The 19,774-nt window shown below is 29.9% G+C and overlaps 2 protein-coding genes and 1 long non-coding RNA gene across 5 annotated transcripts; all 3 read right to left on the reverse strand.

The window, feature by feature from the left end:
• Positions 1-166: 166 nt before the first annotated feature.
• On the reverse strand, positions 167-7,085 carry LOC124843659 (uncharacterized). 2 transcript variants are annotated; one of them, XR_015783913.1, is made up of 5 exons: positions 6,787-7,085; positions 1,791-1,928; positions 1,052-1,088; positions 732-963; positions 167-652 (listed from the first exon to the last, which is right to left on the reverse strand). It is a non-coding gene; the product is annotated as an uncharacterized LOC124843659 (long non-coding RNA). The 2 variants fall into 2 exon arrangements; XR_015783914.1 differs by lacking the exon at positions 1,791-1,928 and having other exon boundaries at positions 6,787-7,083.
• Positions 7,086-13,919: 6,834 nt separating this feature from the next.
• Positions 13,920-14,794, reverse strand: LOC124843667 (Putative membrane lipoprotein). The gene has a single exon (XM_047320468.2). It carries the CDS (start codon positions 14,755-14,757, stop codon positions 14,131-14,133), a length of 627 nt encoding a protein of 208 aa, XP_047176424.1. The 5' UTR covers positions 14,758-14,794; the 3' UTR covers positions 13,920-14,130.
• A 616-nt stretch (positions 14,795-15,410) lies between these two features.
• Positions 15,411-18,773, reverse strand: ORG4 (OBP3-responsive protein 4 (ORG4)). 2 transcript variants are annotated; one of them, XM_047320470.2, is made up of 6 exons: positions 18,613-18,773; positions 18,369-18,524; positions 16,923-17,075; positions 16,543-16,718; positions 16,212-16,341; positions 15,411-15,718 (listed from the first exon to the last, which is right to left on the reverse strand). In XM_047320470.2, exons 2-5 carry the CDS (start codon positions 18,498-18,500, stop codon positions 16,239-16,241), a joined length of 564 nt encoding a protein of 187 aa, XP_047176426.1. In that variant the 5' UTR covers positions 18,501-18,524; positions 18,613-18,773; the 3' UTR covers positions 15,411-15,718; positions 16,212-16,238. The 2 variants fall into 2 exon arrangements, with proteins under 2 accessions (XP_047176426.1, XP_047176425.1); XM_047320469.2 differs by having other exon boundaries at positions 15,411-15,709; positions 18,613-18,772.
• Positions 18,774-19,774: the final 1,001 nt, after the last annotated feature.

A 19,774-nucleotide genomic window follows, 5' to 3' on the forward strand; every position in this document is an offset into this window, starting at 1 on the left:
AATCAAAATTTTCTGTTAATTTTATCACACTCATTGTTCGTTATTTTTTTTTATCGGATAACACTGTTTAAGACAATAATGTTAATTGATTACATTAACTTAAAAAGAAGACACACGCGAAAAAGAGCATAATATTTCTTCAGAAAAAAAGGAGAAAAGAAGGATGTGAGAAAAAACCATGTATTTATATTAATTACGATACCAGTTTGAATCTTACAATCTTTAGATATCTTTGGATGAAAAATAGTTGTTGAAACTGTGATGAATACATGCAAGTGTTTAAGAAAATATAAAACCGTAAAATATCTAATCGTAGCAAAGCAAAATATCTTTGGTCCTTTACATCTGTAAGCCAAGCAAGTACAAGTTACTCAATATCAAGTACCTATACAAAAGTGAACAGACAGTTGTATGTATTTTCTGAAGAAGTATACAAAATTCATTATTTAAAGCTTAAAAACAAAAACAGTTGCATTACCTCAAACCCCAACTTTTGGAACAATGCCAAGGCAGGGCCATCGTGTCTATTTACATGAGCATAAAAACTATTTACACCTGCATGCACAACCAATTGCAATACGCTTGCGTCGATATGATTTAGCAACAACCAAGTTTGCAACATAACCGTGTCTGCTTGATGATGTTCCCTTGACTTGAAAAACAGGAGCACAAATTGTTAGTTAGAAAAGGATTCAAAGAGAAAACAAAGAGTGATAAAGATAATATCTTACTCCAAGATTCAAACATCTGATATTCAAATCAAGCGTTCCTACGACACTTAGTAGGACTATTCGTGATACACCCTTTACATGCTTCTTCACATGAAGACTTACACCACACATCATAAGGGAAAGAAAGATGCTTCATCAAATAAACCAAGAACAAGAATGCTTGTACCGCGATGATGCATGCGGAGCTATGGCCGGGTTGTGGTTTTCTGCACTTCTTTATCTTATCATATTCCTATCCAAAGGGAATTCTTTGTTAAGATTTTCTTATCCGGAAAACACCAAAGCACACAGTACACAGAATTATTAACATAAACTCTTACCTCAATCGTGTCTATCCTCTTCTCATAGTGGTTAAATCTGGATAAAAAATATCGACAATTATAACAGCATACAACTTTTCATCCATTTGTGAATCAAAGCACGTTACTATTCATTAAAAGAAGAAGAAATCCAGATGTCCTTCATTTACTATAAAAATTGCGCGTTCCAAAACGTTTTGTAGAATCTCTATCACTATATTACCATTGATAATCCTAGATAAAGTAAAAAAAAACCCAACTAATGCATTTTGAGTGTCACACCCTGATTTAACAAGAAAAATGAATCATAACACCCTTAAAATAGGTCGTACAAAAAAATAAAATAAATTACGTACAAAAATATAAAAATTAAACAACTTAAAAATATTCCCATCCCTTGTGCTAACAAAATTTTTCAAATAAGTTTTTATTTGTTCTGACTCACAAGAAGGAGGTTGAGATTTCTTTTCATTCAACTCATTTATTCTTCTGAGCTAATTGGATGTTTTTTTATTCTTGTAATTTTTTTGATTATTTTCTATTATCAAGCCTTACACCTTCTTGATATTTAGGTGTTGACAAAGTTAGCTAAATTAAAAATTAATAAACAAAAGTTATAAACAACCATGAGCAAAATCATACATTTGAATCAAAGAAAAGGTTTGACTTTGAATCTTTGACTCCAAACTCCAAGCAAAAATAGAAAAGATTAAAAGAAAAGAAAAAAAAAGAAAAGAAAAAAAGAAAAGAAAAAACTTACTCAATATTCTTCCTGAAAAAATGTCTCTCTTGCAATGAAATTCCTAAACTCCAAATCATGTGGAACCAATTCTTTCGGCGAAGATTGCTTCCGCCCAAAATGACAGAAAGTCACACTTACTTGTTTGGAGACACGTGGCTTTAGAAAAAATAACAATGAGCAATATCATATATTGAAGCAAATAAAAGGTAAAAAGATGACGGAATTATGGGATATTTGAAAGAAATGGAATTATGAAAGAATGGAGAAAAAATGACGCAATTCTGGGATATTTAAAAGAAATAGAATTATGAAAAAGTGGTAGGTGAATTGTTAAAGAAAAAAAAAGTGTCCTTAAAAATGGAATTATGAAAGAAATATTTAACAAAGAAATTACGTTAAAATAGTCGTAAAAAAAGATAAAAAAAATTACATACAAAAATATAAAAATTAAACAACTTTAAAATATTTCCACAAAATTTCCCAAATAAGTTTTTATTTTTTGTGAATAAAAAGAAGGAGGATTTGAGATAGTTGAGATTTCTTTTCATTCAAAAGACTTTTCCTTTCTGTAATTGGATGTTTTTTTTTATGTTCGTATTTTTATTCTAATAAGAAAATTTAATATCATAATGTGTAATAAAATAATTATTTTCGATTATCAAGCTTTACAGCTTAGGAGATGAATTTGAACTTTTAAGAAATAACCATTAACATCCTAATTAATATTTTGTGGAATGATGATTGATATTTAGGTGTTCTTCTTAATGATGACAAAGTTAAATTAAAAATTAATAATCTAACAAAAGTAAAGAAAATGTTTGAAATGGAGAGATGGTGCAGTTCTTGGGCATTTGGAAGAAACAAAATTGTGAAAGAATAGAAAGTGAATTGTGGAAGAAACATAATTGTGAAAGAATAAAAAGTGAATTGTGGAAGAAACAGAAAGACATGATTGTTTGTATGTGGAGAAGAAGAAAATATTTTGAATTGGAAGAAGTATTTAAGAAGAAAAACCGTTAAAATAGATGTATAAAAATATAAAAACTAAACAAATACAAAATATTCCCATCTTCTTAAATTAACAATATAGAAAATTACACTTTTAACCCTTTTTTTTAATTTAAGTTTATTTAACATAAACTCATTTACTTTTTCATATAAGTTTTAAATTTTTTATGTTTTTTTATATCTTTGTAATCTTTTTTTTTTAAATTGTTTTGATTTCTGTATTTTATACCTTCCCACATCCTAAGCTAATATGAATTCACAAACTTAATGTTGTCTCTAATCCAGTACCTAATAATTGTGTATCTCTGATAGGACTCAACAGATCACTCAATCAGCAATGTTATAAATTCTGAAACCACTTATTTTAATCTCAATAAGGCCGAATTTAAAACTAACTAGATTCCTTATCAGTACTGCACCCACTCATTTAAATAAACCACTTATGCCACATAAGTTAAATGATCTAGAGAGATTATCAAGGCAATCAACCACAACCAACCTCAATTATAACGTGCTTCCCTAGATCAAAACCATATCCCCAGGATATTTAGTGTTAACTAAATCTAAAATTTTTATCTTATGCGAACTAAAAGTAAGTATCAACAAGTTCACTCACACACATCACTGGATAGAGATCAAGGTGCGACATATAAATCTTTACCCATCCTTTATATCACCATTGAGGTTTGAATACTACCATATAACTATGCCTGATGAAATTGCTCCAATCACAACCTACAACTTCTTAATTATTCCTAATTCCCTAATCACATTAGTATTGCAACCCTCCTTTTTATCTATTTCCAAACTCTTCTTCTTCCTTATATTGCCATGTTCATAATAATATCAATTCAACCTACACTACCTCTACTAACTTTAACATCCCAAAATCAATAAAATTTACAACCGTAAATCATGACATTTTAATCCTATCAAAAATACCAAATATTTGCATAAGTCGAAAGCCAAAATTTTCGTACCTGGATTTTCTCCACTACTCCTCATACAAAAATCACATATTCTCAAATCTTATCTCTAATACATTTACTGAAAAAAATCTAACCATCTCCTTTTAATCATCCATTTAGCTTAGAATCCTTCCAATACTTCATTCTTCTCTAAAGACCTCGTGTTCTCTTAACTTATAAATTTCTCCTCCTATTAAACTTTCTCTCAATCCTCTTTATGCCTTATACAACTTCTCATCTACTCTTCTTTGTCTAATATTTGATTTATTCTTAATCTACTTCAGTATTCCTATCCCTTTTTATTTTAAACTTTATCTTCAAATCTTCCACCATTTTCTTTCTTCAGATTCCAATCATCGCTGATACATCAATCCATGTTACCAATCTCACACAATGCCACTCTGTTTCTCATCAATACTTCCTTCTCTTCTGACTTCTAACGTTACTGATATACTAAACCAAATTGATTTCTCAAACCTTGCTACATTCATGCTTATCCAAAGCTTCTCTTAATCTAGCCTTTGAACTCAACTCCTTTTTGTGAAACTTAAGATATCTCATCTATTAATTTGTTCTAGAAACTTCTAAAAATTTTACTTCTAAACACCAACATCTTCACTCATCCTTTGAAACTTAAACTCTAATATTATATCTCCTATCAAGGCTTTAACTAATTCTAATATCTTTCCTTAAACCCTCAGAATTAAGAAAGGAAAATCATCTATGGTAAAAGTCATGAGTAGTTAGACATAATACTCTACTATCTAGATTTGGAGGAAATGGTAAATTATACCATTTAGACTCAATTCTTCACAGAGAAGACACGGAAGACCCACAACACAGAGGTCATCCTAAGGACGAACTGCTCTGATACCATTAATGTAACATCCCAAATTCTCACATTGGATAATTCATAATTTATATATTGTAACATTACATTTACGGTAACATCCCGTAATCTCACCCTTTAAAATTTCCTAGTTGATATAAGTCTATACATGTAAAAATGTTCTAATTATAGTTCTTCTACTTCTCCCTTCCTTGGCACTGAGTGAGGCAACATTCCTTCATCTGCTCCCGTATAACGAATTATACGATCATCGCACATACCCAAACACAAACAAGTAGGGTGAGCTAACATGCAACCAATCATTTATGAAACATGCATGCAAACCTCATATAATAATTATGTCATACATACTCATACCATCATACAACAATCACATCATACAAACACAAACAAGTAGGGTGAGCTAACATGCAACAAATCATTTATAAAACATATATAATTACCTTGATATAAACATCATATAATAATTATGTTCGACACTCTCATACCACAATTCCTATTAGACACTCGTCTCACAATACCCAATAGACACCACAATACCCAATAGACACTCATCCGGATGATAAGTTGATGAGCGGTCACGGGAGGTTATGCACTTGTAATGACTTCTACTTCTTCTTTTTTTTTTCTTTCTCTCTTTTTTTTTTTATATACAAATACACTTTCAAAATACTTCATACCATTCACAAGGTTAATCCCCTCACTATGTCCAAAACCGGCACATAGACCAGGACCTCCTGCTCCTCTCACCACATAATTCATCCCTCTCTACTTGAGAATAGATGATTATTAGAGTATCAGGATAACCTCCAACTACGGGACCCTCAACATCAACATATACACAAATACCATAACATTTACTTAATCTCTCCACAAGACTCATACCATACTAATATTCCTCAACTCACATTATACCCCTACAAAATCTCCCCATACTACTCATAACATGTTCAGATGCATAAATTCAAATGCAGTATAATAAAATACAATTATCGCATAAATCACAATTATAATTCATAATTTCATATCTACCACAATAACATGAATTAATCAAACATTTTCATTCCAACAACATATATTGCATAATAATTTAACAGTACAAAATCTGTTCAATAGGATTTAAGTTAAAAACTTGTCGAGTAGACTTCCAGGAAAGAGAGGTGCGTCACAATGGACAACTTAAGTACCAAATCTTTCCTTAGCCAAAGCGTTCCTCAACTAGTTTTTAACAAATTTCTTATTTACAGATTTAAAACAACAGCATATAATATTAACACCGAAATTTAATATAGATATCAAAAAATAGAAATTAAGCAATATTAAGATCCCTGAGAAGATACGAAATTAATATCTCTAAATCTGTAACTCCGATTTCAAATCTGATTGGTCACAATAATTCACTATTTGTTATAAACTACATATTAAAATTTCAGGTTGATCCAACGGTTAACTAGATAGATATTGAGGTTTTACCGAGGTAACTCAAGTGCAGAATTTTAAGTGGTTTTCGGTTATACTCAAAATGCGAAACTAATTTCCCTAATCACAGACATTTAATTACAAATCTGAACGGTCAAAATGACTTAATATGTCTTATGAATTACATACTAAATTTTGGGCTCAATCTAACGGTAGATGAAATATATATGAAATTTGTACCATGATAGCTTAAGAACAACAATACAGTGTTCATCCGATTGTTTCACCCTTTCGAAATTTCTTTCTCTAAACATAGACCTTCAATTACAAATCCGATCGGTCAAATTGTATTAATATGTCCTAAGAATCATATATCAAATTTTGAGGTTGATCTAACGGTTAAATAGGTCAAAATCTATATTTTTACCGAGACAACTTAGTAACAGAACTATAGGGTGACTAATTTACTCAAACTTGCAGTATTTATTTCTCCAAGTACAGACTTCTATTTTCAAATCCGAACGGTCAAAGTTTAGTAATAGGTCTTAGGATTCACATACTAAAATTTTAGCTAAATCCAACGGTGAAAACAATTAATAGAAAATTTTCACAACAGTAACTCGAAAATAAGAAATTATAATAATGAAAACTAAATTTATATAAGTGAATAGATAACTACCATTACCAAAATTTTAACATACTCATAACTCATATTCATTATCATAACATGGATAAAAAAATCATAAACAAGAAGGATTAGCTCCCCTACCTCTATTCCAGACTTAATCTCCTGCTCCGAATTTGTTTCCCCGAAACCCTTCAGAACCTCTACTCTTCTTGCAACTAAAAATTTCTCCCTAACTCTTTCTTCTCTATTTCTCAAGCTCTCACTTGATTCCTCTTTTCTTGGTGCAAAATACCCTTCCCTCCCATGGCTATTTATAGTAAAAAAAAAATTTACTATTCATTAATATTTTAATATTATTTATTATTTTAATATTATTTAAAAATAATATTTCAATCATTTTCTCACCAAATCTGATCCTAATTTCTACCTACTACTTTCTTCCATGCTAAGGAATCTTAATGCTGAAAATTTATTTTTACTATTTACTTTTTACTATTTACTATTTACTTTTTACTATTCCATTTAAAAAAAATTTACTAAATAAGTTACCAAAAATTTGAACCTCTCCTTCTAAAATTACTATAATTTTATATCCAAAATTTACAATTTTATATCCATTAAAATTATTATTACTAATAAAATACTAAAATTTACTACTATAAATATATATATATATATATATTATTTTTTTTTTCATGAATCTTACAAGAGATGGTGCAATTCTTGGACATTTGAAAGAAACGAAATTGTGAAAGAAACTTAAAGCATGATTGTTAGTCCGTAGAGAAGAAACTGTTTGAAAGAAGTGAAAGAAGTAGAAGGAGAATTTAACTAAGAAAAAAAATCATAAACCCGTTAAAATACCCGTAAAAATCATAAAAAATCATACATTTGACTTTTTCTTCTTATAGTAGTAGGTAAGTGGATATTTTTTTATATGTTTGTAATTTTTTTGAGAGTGTTTTGATTTCTGTATTTTATACTTGTTTATTCTAATTAGATAATTTAATATTATAATGTATGAGAAAATAATTATTTTCGATGTTTACACCTTATTTTCTTCATGGTTAGAAAGGACATGAATTTCAACTTTTAAGAATTAAAAATTAACATCCTAATTAATATTTTGTGAAATAACTTATTATAATATGATGTTTGATATTTATGAAAGTAGATATAACATGTTCTTGACAAAGTTAGCCTATTAAAAATTAATAATCAACAAAAAGAGTTATAAACGTGCAAGATAATACATTGAAGCAAAGAAAATGTTTGAGAATAAAAAAAAGAAAGTGACATGGAGAGAGATGGAACAGTTCTTGGGCATTTGGAAGAAATGGAATTGTGGAAGAGTGGAAGATAAACTGTGGAAGAAAGAGCATCATTGTTTGTCAGTAAAGAAGAAAGGAGTAGAAGGAGTAGAAGGAGAAGAAAAAGGGATAATAAGGAGTTAATTTAGCCGAGTAAAAACTATTAGATACAAAAATATAAAAACTAAACAACTGACAATTATCCCCATTTCCTTAAAGTAAAAAAAATAAAAAGTTACACTTTTAACCCTTTTTGAAATTTAAGTTTATTTAACCCAAATTCACTTATTTTTTCTGATCTAAGGTTTTAATATTTTCTGAGTAAGAAGAAGTAGCAGTTGAGATATTTTTTTCTGAGTAAGAAGAAGAAGCTATGTTAGAGATTTTTTTTTATTCAACTGACTTTTTTTTTACATATTTGTAATTTTTTTAAAAGTGTTTTGATTTCTGTATTTTATTATACTTGTTTATTATAATTAAATAATTTAATATATAATAAAATAATTATTTTCGATTGTGAAATAACTTATAATATCTTGATATTTAGGAAAGTAGATACAACATGATAAGGTCCGTAGAGCACAATAAACTCTTGTAAATTGAAAAAAGTGGGAGGAGTATTTAAATAGAAAAAGAATCATAAGGTCGGTAGAATAGTCTTACAGAATAAAAACATACAAAAATATAAAAACTAAACAACTTAAAAATATTCCCATCCCCTCAAACTAAATAAATTTCTCATCTAATTTTTCCTAAAAAGGAACATATATTTTGTGAAATAACTTATAATATCATAAATGATGCTTGATATTTAGAAAAGTAGATACAACATGTTCTTCTTTGAAAGAAGTTAGCTTAATTAAAAATTAATAATCAACAAAAAAAATTATAAACAACAATGAGCAAGAAGGAAGAAAAAGAAAGTGACATGGAGAGATGACACAATTCTTGGGCCATTGGAAGAAGTGAAATTGTAGATGAATGGAAGGTGAATTGTGGAGAAGGGGTTAAATATGTTTTTAGTCCCTAAACTATTGGTCGTTTCTGGTTTTCGTCCCTCTTTCAAAGTAAGGTACAATTTAGTCCTCATTCTTTTCAAAAACGTTCGTTTTGGTCCTTGAAAACTAACACCGTTTAAAAATTTGGTCCTTATTTAGTAACAAAATGAGGATTAAAACCAAAGTTCCGAGGACTAAAACAAACGTTTCGAAAAGAATGAGGACCAAATTGTACCTTACTTTGAAAGAGGGACGAAAACCAGAAACGACCAATAGTTTAGGAACTAAAAACATATTTAACCCTGTGAAAAAGGCATGATTGTTTGTTCGTATAAAAGAATAAATTAGTTCTGAATTGAATGGAGTAGAAAAAGATCATAAAACCTTTAAAATAGCAGTATAAAACAGAATAAAAATGGTTACGTATAAAAATATAAAAACTAAACAATTGAAAAATATCTTCATCTCCTTAAACCAACAAAAGTAAAAAATTACACTTTTAACCCTTTTTAAATTTAAGTTTATATTTAACACAAACTCACCTTTTTTTTTTCTCATATAAGTTTTTAGTTTTTTCTGAATAAGAAGTTGAGAATTTTTTATTCAAGTGACGTTTTCTTCTTGGATGTTTTTTCTATATCTTTGTAATTTCTTTTAAAGTGTTTTGATTACAGTATTTTATTTTACTTGTTTATTTTTAGGTAATTTAATATTATAACGTATAATAAAATAATTATTTTCAATTATCAAGTTTACATCTTTTTAAGGATATGAATTTGAATTTTTAAGAATAATTAACATCCTAATTAATATTGTGTGAAATAACTTATAATATCATGGATTACACCATGTTCTTCTTAATGATAACAAAGTTAGCTTAATTTAAAATTAATAATCAACAAAAGTTATATACCAGAATGAATATAATATAGCATTAGAACTAAATTAGTTAAAAAATTGCTAAATCGCATAGAAACAAAATCAGCTGTCAGGTAGGTAGTTCATGTTTCAATTTATTAAAATTTAAATTGTAAATGGAAACAAATTGAGATACTAATCTTTCTTTCTTTGCAAATAAATGAAAACAAACTACTAATCAACCTCAAAAACCAGTAATTCAGATGTGAAATTCAGCTAAATATAATAGGTCAACCACGGCTAGCGGGGAGTTCCAATCACAGATCTCCTTTTTTTCGAGTCATTAAAAGAATACTCCTTTATTAATGTTATATTATTACAGATATTTTTTCTTATAAGCGATTTTTTTTCATTGTAATTAGTTATTTTAATTTTAAAAAGAAGTTACTTTAAGTAATAAAAATTATAAGAATTTATGCACAACAATAAATAAAAATTCTCTCATGACTACGTTATAAACATAGCATATAACAAGGAGCAGAAGAAAGAAGAAAAAGTTTGTAGAAATAAATTGTTGTAAAAACAATATTGTTAGATTCGAATCACACTTTAATTTACTTTTTCAACAATGTTATAAAGATTAAATTAATTCTATTGATGACATATGTAACACATAGTTTAAGACCAAAGTTTTTTAAAGATGAGCTTTAGAAGATTTTTCTCTTTTACCAGCAATTGTCCTCCTCAAATCATCTAGGTAAACATGTTCTTCTCCATCCCCACACTAGTATCGAAAATAAAGAATTTGTTTTCATATTTGCTTTTAGAAACAAAACTCTTACTGTAACACTTGGTAATTTCTTGATCAAAAGTTCTAAGACAAAACTCATTAGGTAGAAGAATATTCTCTACTTTAATATCTTCAAGCAACTTGTGGTACTCAATTATTTGAAATTTTATATCCTTATCTTCAATCATTTCATAGCGATAATAGCTTCCAATCTGACAACACTTCTTTGTAATCCGTCCAAGATGACGGTAATTTCTTGATCAAAAGTTCTAAGACAAACTCATTAGGTAGAAGAATATTCTCTACTTTAATATCTTCAAGCAACTTGTGGTATTCAATGATTTGAAATTTTATATCCTTATCTTCAATCATTTCCTAGCGCGATAGTAGCTTCCAATATGACGACACCTTTAGTAGTGTCTTTTTCTTCCTTATAGAAACTATACACATCGAACAAATCATTAGAAAGTGCATTAAGTAAAGTATGTCGGTAACTAGAGTCGGGTTTTGTAGATGAAAAAACACGATTTTGACAATGCCGAAAGTTCTGACAAAAAATAACCTTGATTTTCGACACGTCTAGAAAAGGTTTTGTGAAGACCATTTAAGATTGTTGTAAAAAATATTGACAAAAACCACACACAATAATTTTTATAGACGTATAGATCCATTTTTCTTAAGAAGTTATTTGCAGTGTGTTGCACAAATCCTTATAATACAATAGAAATTTTTCGAAAATTTTGAAAATAACGAAACTAGCATGTATCTTCAAAAAATAAACCCAAAATATTTATGAAAAAAAAAGAGAACAAAGGGAAAAAAAGGGAAATAGCTTAAGATGAATTTTGTAAAAGAAAAGAAGAGCTCTAGAATAAACTACTGGGTGAGAGAGAGAACTGATGAAGAATGTATTATATGCCCTTTTAGAACGTATATTGGTCCTTTATCTATAGTGTTTGGATGTGTAAAGTGACTAGCCCAAAAGACCATGTGGAAGATTTCGCAATTTGTGATCCGTTGAGACCGAATTAACAACCCAGAAAGAGAAGATGAAATCCCGATTCTTGTGTAGAATAAGCAACAACCTTCGACATTACTTGCCTAGCATCTCCCAACGACACGCTATTGGTCAAAAGTGAAACTTTGGTAATATCTATACAAAAGCACATGTTTTATAACATAAATTTTGTGAAATAACATAAATTTTGTAACATTTATAATTTTTAAATTAAATATATGTACAACCGTGAAGACATAATAAATGGATAAGTATAAAATTGGAGAAAGTTTAATAAAATAATATAGGTATACTTTATTAACAGAAGATTATCCTATAAATAAGTTTTGATTATATAAAATTTAGATGGAAATATGATTAATCTCTGTTTTATGTTTCCATTTATTTCTCTCTAATTTTACTAATTCATATCTTATTTTTGGGTGTTGTCCCCCATCACTCCAGTGCTCTTTACATCTTTTCACTATTTTTCTTATTTTAAAAATCTCTACACCTCTATTTTATTGCAACGACTTTTCTTCATCCATACATGTATAACCATAACCTAACATGATATCTTTGTCTTCCTTTATATCTCTTTCTAATTCACTTACGGAGCACTTCCATTTTTCTCAACAATTTCTCTCTTTTTCTCTTTTTCTCTTTTCGCATCGATGAAACATTCACATGTCAACTCCACAAAACAGCACAACAGCACATTTGCAATAATGAGAACTTTATCTGAGAACTACCGTATCACATATTAGTTGAAACAGCTCTATACTTGAGCAAATTTCCTGAGAATGATCATCCAAAATAGAAAGTACATCAATTGCACGAAGAATTAAATCAAGAATAGAGTACCTGAAACATTGAGATTAGGTTTTATCATACCCATTCCGCCAGTTAGCTGAATGGAATAGTTATCTGCAAGTGACAATGAAACAAATTGTTTCTCTCTCCTCACAATCAAACCCGTTCTCTCTCCTCGCAATTTCAGATTCATATTTTTTTCTCTCTAGAAACCCCTAGCTTGCTTCTTCTCTTTTTTTTTTTCGTTTTCAGCTTATTCCATATTTGGCCTTCTTACTGTATCCATGGTAATGCCGCACCATATGCTGCCTCCGTAGCACTATCGTACATGCCTTTCCATCACCACCGTAGGCACCGTCACACGTCCCGTCGCACCAGCAGAACGGATCGAGAATAAAACCATCTGAATCGGCGATTTGCATCACTGAGCAAACTGTGAGAGTTACGGATTTGTGAAGTTCTATTCACACTAATAAAGTTTTACAAAACTATGCGATTTCCGTGAACCGGACGATGATATTCGTTTAACAACGTTTAAAAAAAATGGAGAGGTGTAAGGATATCCGTTTAAAGTTAAACTGAAGGATAAAAAAAAATGGAAAGGTGTAGGTAGGTGTGTATGTGGTGGTGGTGGAGGGAGTAACTTCCCTTATTTTTTTAATCAAAGACCACTTGAGCTCGTTACGAATAATTCTACACATTCATCCGATTAAAATATCAATTAGAGTATGTTATTCTTTTATTATTTTCTAAAAATTTGATTTATTTTTTTCATGTATGTGAGTTTGATAAGTTGTATATGATTTCATCTTCTTTTATATAATGACAAAGTTAGTTCAATTAAAATTTAATAACTAAACAACATTTGACACCATATATCTAATATAATTCCATAAAAGTTAAGTTTAACCCAACTTGAATTTATCCCATGTAGAAAAAGAAAAACATAATTTTCAGTTGAACATTATTTAATTGTTTGCCACTTAGAAAATAAAGTATAGCCCATGAGCAGTAAAGAAGTAAATGATCAAAATTATAGAGTTTTGTTAATAATTTTCGTTTCAAACTTAATTTTATAAAACTAGTATAATAAATTAATTTTATCGACACTCATTACAAAATATATATATATATATATATATATATATATATATATATATATATAATTTAGTTTTATGATTATACAGTTTTTTTGTAACTTTATACTATTTTTATATTTTTTTATACAAATATTTTTATAAATTTTTGTGGTTAAAATTTCTTTTAAATATTTTTATTTATTTTTAAATATCTGTGAGTATATACATATATGTGTAGATATTAAAAGAAATATGACAGATATTCACAGGTAAAACGGGTATTTATCGCAAAAAGAGTAACTAGAATATATTTATCTAGCGAGAAAAAAAAAAAGAAGATATATATCTAATTTAATCCGTAGATGTGATATTTTTTACTTAAGCTTATTTTATAATTTAAATTATTAGTTTTTTTTTTGTAAAATCATATATAAAATAAAATAGGTGGATAAATTATGTATGAAAAACAAGTGCGAGGCACACCCTAATTCAGTAAAAAAGACTAGTCCTACCTTGAATGCTCACAACATTCAAATTCAATGGCCACCCTTACAGTGACCTTAAACAACCAACACCAACAAATAAACAAACAATAATGCAAATATCTGCACTACTAGTACAAGGTTGAAAAACTTCAGCATCAGGGTTCAAAATCAGTCTTCACCCATTTTCCATAATTGTTTTTCATTTTCTCATCCAATTCTTTAGCTTTCATTTCTGCCATCTTGGTTGCATTAGCCATGGACTCCTCTTGCACTTCAGCAATCCTTCTACTCCTCTTCCTTGCTGAGGCGTCTTTCTCTGCATTCAGTTCCTCATAATCCTTCACCCAACAACTATGCACTGCACAACTCAGCATCAACACCACACACTGCAACATGCACATTGCCACCAAAGCCCCACATTCTAGCCTCACCAAAAGTTTGGCTTCTTTGGGGTCCCTTGGTGACTTAAGCAGGGACATGCTTGCTTTCTCTTTTGTGAACAAGGCCAATATGCTCAACACTTGTCCTATCAAGGAGGCTAGTAGAAGTGAAATGTGGGTGAGGAAACAGAAGTGTGTGAGCTGGGAGTAGAAGCCCACAAAAGATGAGAGAAGTGATATGCCAGAGACCATAAGGAGAGCCAGGCCAAAAGAGGTTGGGGGCATCTTAAGGAGAATTGTGGGTGCAAATGAGGATGCTGAGAGGATAAAGAGAGAGAAATTCAAAAAGCTAAGGAGAAGGTTTGTGAAGGAACATGTCTTTCTGAGCTTGGAGGAAGCCATTTTTGCTTTGGTTGGTTGATTTCTTGAGACTTGTTTGTTTGCTTTGGTTTTTGAAGAGTGGAGGAGGATTTGAATTTATAAGAGGGTGAAAGGTGCCGTTAAGGATTGGTACAACGGCTAGCACAAGGGAGACCCCACTTTTTTTTACTGGTTCTTGGACAGTGTTATATTCCCTCCACAGGCATTCAAACCTGTCTTGAATTAGAAAAACCTATGATTATGAATCATTGACGGAGCTACTTTACAGACTAACTGGTAGTGTAGTAGTACACTATGAATGTGACAATAACGTAAACATTGCAAATACCCGCTGACGCGGATCAGTATCACGGAAACTACCCCCTTTCAGCATATACAACAGTAAAATCCATGGTCTCGTGATACGAATTTCATAATATACTGATGATCTAGAAAAGATCCCACCATGTGACAAATATTAACTCCAACTTTCAGCTTAAAAATAAGGTTCTATTGCAACACAAAACAAAAGGGGACGGGGGATTTATTTGTATGGACTCCATATACGCTTTTACAGGTATCCGAGTATTAAATTTTCAATATTGTTAAACCAGATTCTTTTGCTACTGAGGTTAGAGAGCAAATGACAATTGAATATTCCACACTCAAATTTCCATTCTTCTTAAACACGGATATTTCGGAGAGCAATCAAGAAATTTGCAACATCTTAAATTTGGGTCCCAAACAGGTATAAATTACAGGCACATGTACAAATTATTGCAATGGAAAAGCAAGTAAAAATAATGTATGCACAAGGCAAATAGTCCCTTTGAGTACATGAGTAGTTTTCTCAGAGTATCAGACGCTCCATAACTTTTAAATGGGGGCCATGTCACGATTTACAAAAAACTTTCTCAGCTTCATCTTGACTCCACTTTTGAGATTTGTATGCATTAGAAGCAGGTAGGCAATATTTCAAAATTGGACTTGCACACTGCAGAAACTATACTCGGATCAGGAAAGCTGTCAATCTCATGTAACAACTTTGAGCTAATTATCATGAAGCTATTTAATTTTCTAATATCTAAACAACCAATTCAATTTTTCATTACAAAAAGAGTGTTCTGTGCAATTTTATATTAATGTTCTAAAGAAAAGAGTACAGTAACAGCATGATCTGCAGAATCTTGGAAAGAGGTTTAATTCTTAATAACAAAATGTATTTCTTTTTTTCCTCTCAACTACAATTTAGATTCAATATCCACAGTATAAAATAATGCATAAATCATGCTAAAACCCATTGCACATAAAAACATCGTTGTATACATTTCTGATCTTAATCTTGATAAATTAAAAGTAATCGAATCGTTGAATAAAGGAATGCTATTTTCAACTTTCAGCATGCATTTATTCCTTTATCCTGTTTGTTGATGCTATTGTCTTCAACCACTACTTGGAACTTCTTTCAAAAGGGAATGGGGTCGGTCATACTATACCTCATTAACATTATCTTCTATACCAAATCATGCCTCATCACTGTGGGTTAAGATGGCCTCAACTCTATCTAGTGAGGCTTGTAGTCGTCCAGAGTGCATGTTGAACAATGGTTCATCAGTACCAAGAGCCCTGTTAAGGTTTAAAATATAAATTAATCAGTCATTCATGAAATAAAACATAGATAACAAGTAACTAAAATGAATAAGAAATAAAAAAAAAAATGTGATACCACAGCTCATCCCAAAATAATTTATCAGGGTATACTTTCTAAACAGTGATAAAAGTATTTTAGTTTCAAAGCTATTCTTCTGACAAAATCACAAAACTTGCCCAGTAATTTCAGGAAGAACATAGTCCGCCTTCCATCCAAACCGTAAGTCAAAACCAGGAAACAAGCCAACTGATGTCTTATTTCGGATCCGGGATATACCATCTCCACCCAAACATGTGGTAAGCTTCCATTTCCAACCAGTAGCATGCATTTGAAAATTGTGTCCTATACCAACCTGCACTGTTTATGTCAGTTTGAATAATTTCAAATGAAATTTTTACAGGAAGTGGGAGAAGAACATATCATGGCATGGAACACAATGGGATCGACATATACAAACATAAGCACAAGAAAAATGTCACATTTAATACTATTTTCAAACATTTTCAGTAACTATCACAATAAATTGTCAAGCCATGAAAAATAGACACCACCAGACCTGAAGATTAAGAAATTTGGTGATGGGGATCTTTTTTGAGAGAACTCTAACGTCATGATGAAGGGGTTCATAAATTATCTTCCACTTCCATTCAGGTGTTAAAGGCTTCAATACAAGCTTGGCTTGATATTCATTGACTGGGGCATTGTAGAACTGCACCCAAAAAAAAACAGGATCACCTGAATAAGTAGAACTAGTCATCATATGTAAATAATAGATTGGTACACAAAATCTCCACAACATTAACCTTCTAGTTGGCTTGTAATCATCATAGGTATGTACATAGACAGTTAAACTTCACAGAACATTACTCCAACAAATTTTAGTGTTCTTTTTGACACTTATTGCATGCTTGCAACAGATGGTTTTAACCACGTACACAGGATAAAAAGCAATAGTCAACAGTTGCAGAATTAAGCAACAAAGAATAATATCTTGATAAACAAAACATATAATTGCTACTAAAACAAACCACAAGGTTTGGAATCATACAAATTACAATAGGCTTTTCTCCCTATGGTTTAAAAGTGATATCAGCTGAGCTTTTCTTTGCTAGCTTTTGCATATAAGTATTTATAACCACCTGTAGGTTTTTCTGTCCATATTATCCTTCATGAAGCATGATTAATAAAACAAGGATTAAGATTGTTTTTAGTCTCTCGACTATGAAGGGAAATTAGAATTTATCTCTGTCCGAAGCATTGTTACATTTTAGTCCTTAAACTTAATGAATGGATATAGTCTTTTCAATCAAATTATTGTAAATTCTTTTGACGTAGAAAATGCGTTTTCCAGTAAATATTGAAGTGAGAATGTATCAAACCATGTAAATAATTCAAATGTTAGCATGAAATGTATTTGACATGTCAAAAAAATTTATTATAATTGGATTAAAAAGAATATATCAATTCATTTTTAAAGTTTGAAGACCAAAATATATCAAAGTTTTGAACATGAACCAATTTCAATTTTGCTTCTAAGTTCAAGAACTAAAAACCATCCATAAAACAACATCACAGCATGTATCTGTCCATTTTACTTATATGTATGGAAAAAGTAAAGACTAACCTTAATCCCTAAAAGTGGAAAACTTAGTATGTTAAATAAGTCTCTAAGATGTTAAATAAGTCCCCAAATTTAAGTGATTACTCTCATCTAAATATACCTTAATATCATCGCATTAGTGACAAGTTTTTGTGAACTTTGAACTAATGTGACTGACTGTCCACCTACACTTCTAAGGAATTCTTTTTTTTCATATCCTTCAATTCAAAGACTAAGATAACAGTCCACAAACTTAGGAACACAAAAATGACAGTTTAGTGGAAAAGAAAACTTAACTTACATGAAACATATAAAAAGAATGTTAAATGATAAAAAGAGAGAGCTATAGATGAATTCGGGTATGGAAAGAATGAGTAGCGATAAGATTAAACAGAAAAGAACCTCCATATTGAGACCAACTCGAATGCCCTGAAGTTCTTTTCGGAACTTGAAGAACAACTCGGAAGGCATCAAATTGATGTTGTATAGCTCATCCCACGATGTGGGTTCCTCCCCGTTTGGCACCGATTCCATTTTTGCACAAATTTGCAAAACTCACTTCAATGTATAAATAACATCAATAATCAATAATCAACAATCAATAATAATAATAATGTTGTAATTTAATTATCATAAAGTGGTTTACCCCCAAAACCTGCACTACACCGAGATGGAAGAGGAGCAATTTCACAAAGGACTCTGAAACTCCCACTGCTATTTTCTTTTAAGTATTGGTAATTGTCTTTCTTATTATTTCTACCATTTTCACTCACTCACTCACCCTAACAGCACCCAAAACCCTTCTGCTGCTCAACTCAGTCCTTAAATTTTATATTAAACACTTCTGCTAAAACCTTCTTTGATTACTGGTTTACATGTTAAATTTTTACAAAAAAAAATGAAATATATTTTAATATATGTAATTCTTCTGTTTATTATTTTTAAAGTTAATTCTCTAAATAGTTTTATTGTACGGTGTAGTATATTATTGGTCAAATTTTGTCAAAATAATATATATATATATATATATATATATATATATATATATATATATATGTAATGTTTAATCCCGTGATAACATGTTTTTTTTAATCAGATGGAATGAATGTCTTTAACAAAATTATTGGTGAAAAGAAAATTGTGATTGAATAATAAAAAAAATTATTTTAAATGTGACTTTAAAATAATTATTATAAAAGATTATTTTATACGATAATTTATAATTAAATAATAGCCGTTTTGCCTAATGCATTGTACTTAACTTATAATGATTTTATCTGTAATTTATTTCAATTGTTTTTTAATTTATTTCAAATGTTTTGAAATGAGTGATTACAGTTAGAACTGTCAAATGAGCCCCTTTAATAAGATTTAGCCCTAGCTCATGTGGGTTGGGCCAAAAAAGCCCACAGGACCAAAAAATCTCTTTATTAAAAAAGTCCACAGGGCTAAAAACCCCTAAAGCCCTATAGGCCAGGGCCAGCTCATGGGCTTTTCTTTTTACAAAATTTAACATCCAGAAACATAATATCATCATACAAGTAATCACAAATCATGTGTATTTTTTATCCAGCTTTCATTTTATCTTTGTTAATAATAACTTATAATCATAATTGATTCATGTGTAATTATATTTTTTTACCAATAAAATTAATTTTCTACTTCATAAATGTTTCTATATTAATTAGTTTAATAATAATGCTTTTATACAATTATTCCTTAATTTCCAAATTTTATTTTGATAATTTTTTCATCTTAATTTTGGTTTCTTAATTTTGGTTTATAAATTTGACGGTTCAGAGATATCC

This window comes from Vigna umbellata, chromosome 1 (genome assembly GCF_029865625.1).
Source record: "Vigna umbellata cultivar VRB3 chromosome 1, Vumbellata_1.0, whole genome shotgun sequence".
NCBI lineage: Eukaryota > Viridiplantae > Streptophyta > Magnoliopsida > Fabales > Fabaceae > Vigna > Vigna umbellata.

What these genes read in the sequence shown, in the direction of transcription:
- LOC124843667 (XM_047320468.2), bottom strand. Translation starts at nt 14,757, where the DNA reads ATGGCTTCCTCCAAGCTCAGAAAGACATGTTCCTTCACAAACCTTCTC.
- ORG4 (XM_047320470.2), bottom strand. Translation starts at nt 18,500, where the DNA reads ATGGAATCGGTGCCAAACGGGGAGGAACCCACATCGTGGGATGAGCTA. An exon ending in GAGTTGGTCTCAATATGGAG is followed by an intron (nt 17,076 to 18,368) that starts GTTCTTTTCTGT and finishes TTTTGGGTGCAG; the next exon opens with TTCTACAATGCCCCAGTCAA. An exon ending in GTTCTTCCTGAAATTACTGG is followed by an intron (nt 16,342 to 16,542) that starts GCAAGTTTTGTG and finishes AAACCTTAACAG; the next exon opens with GGCTCTTGGTACTGATGAAC.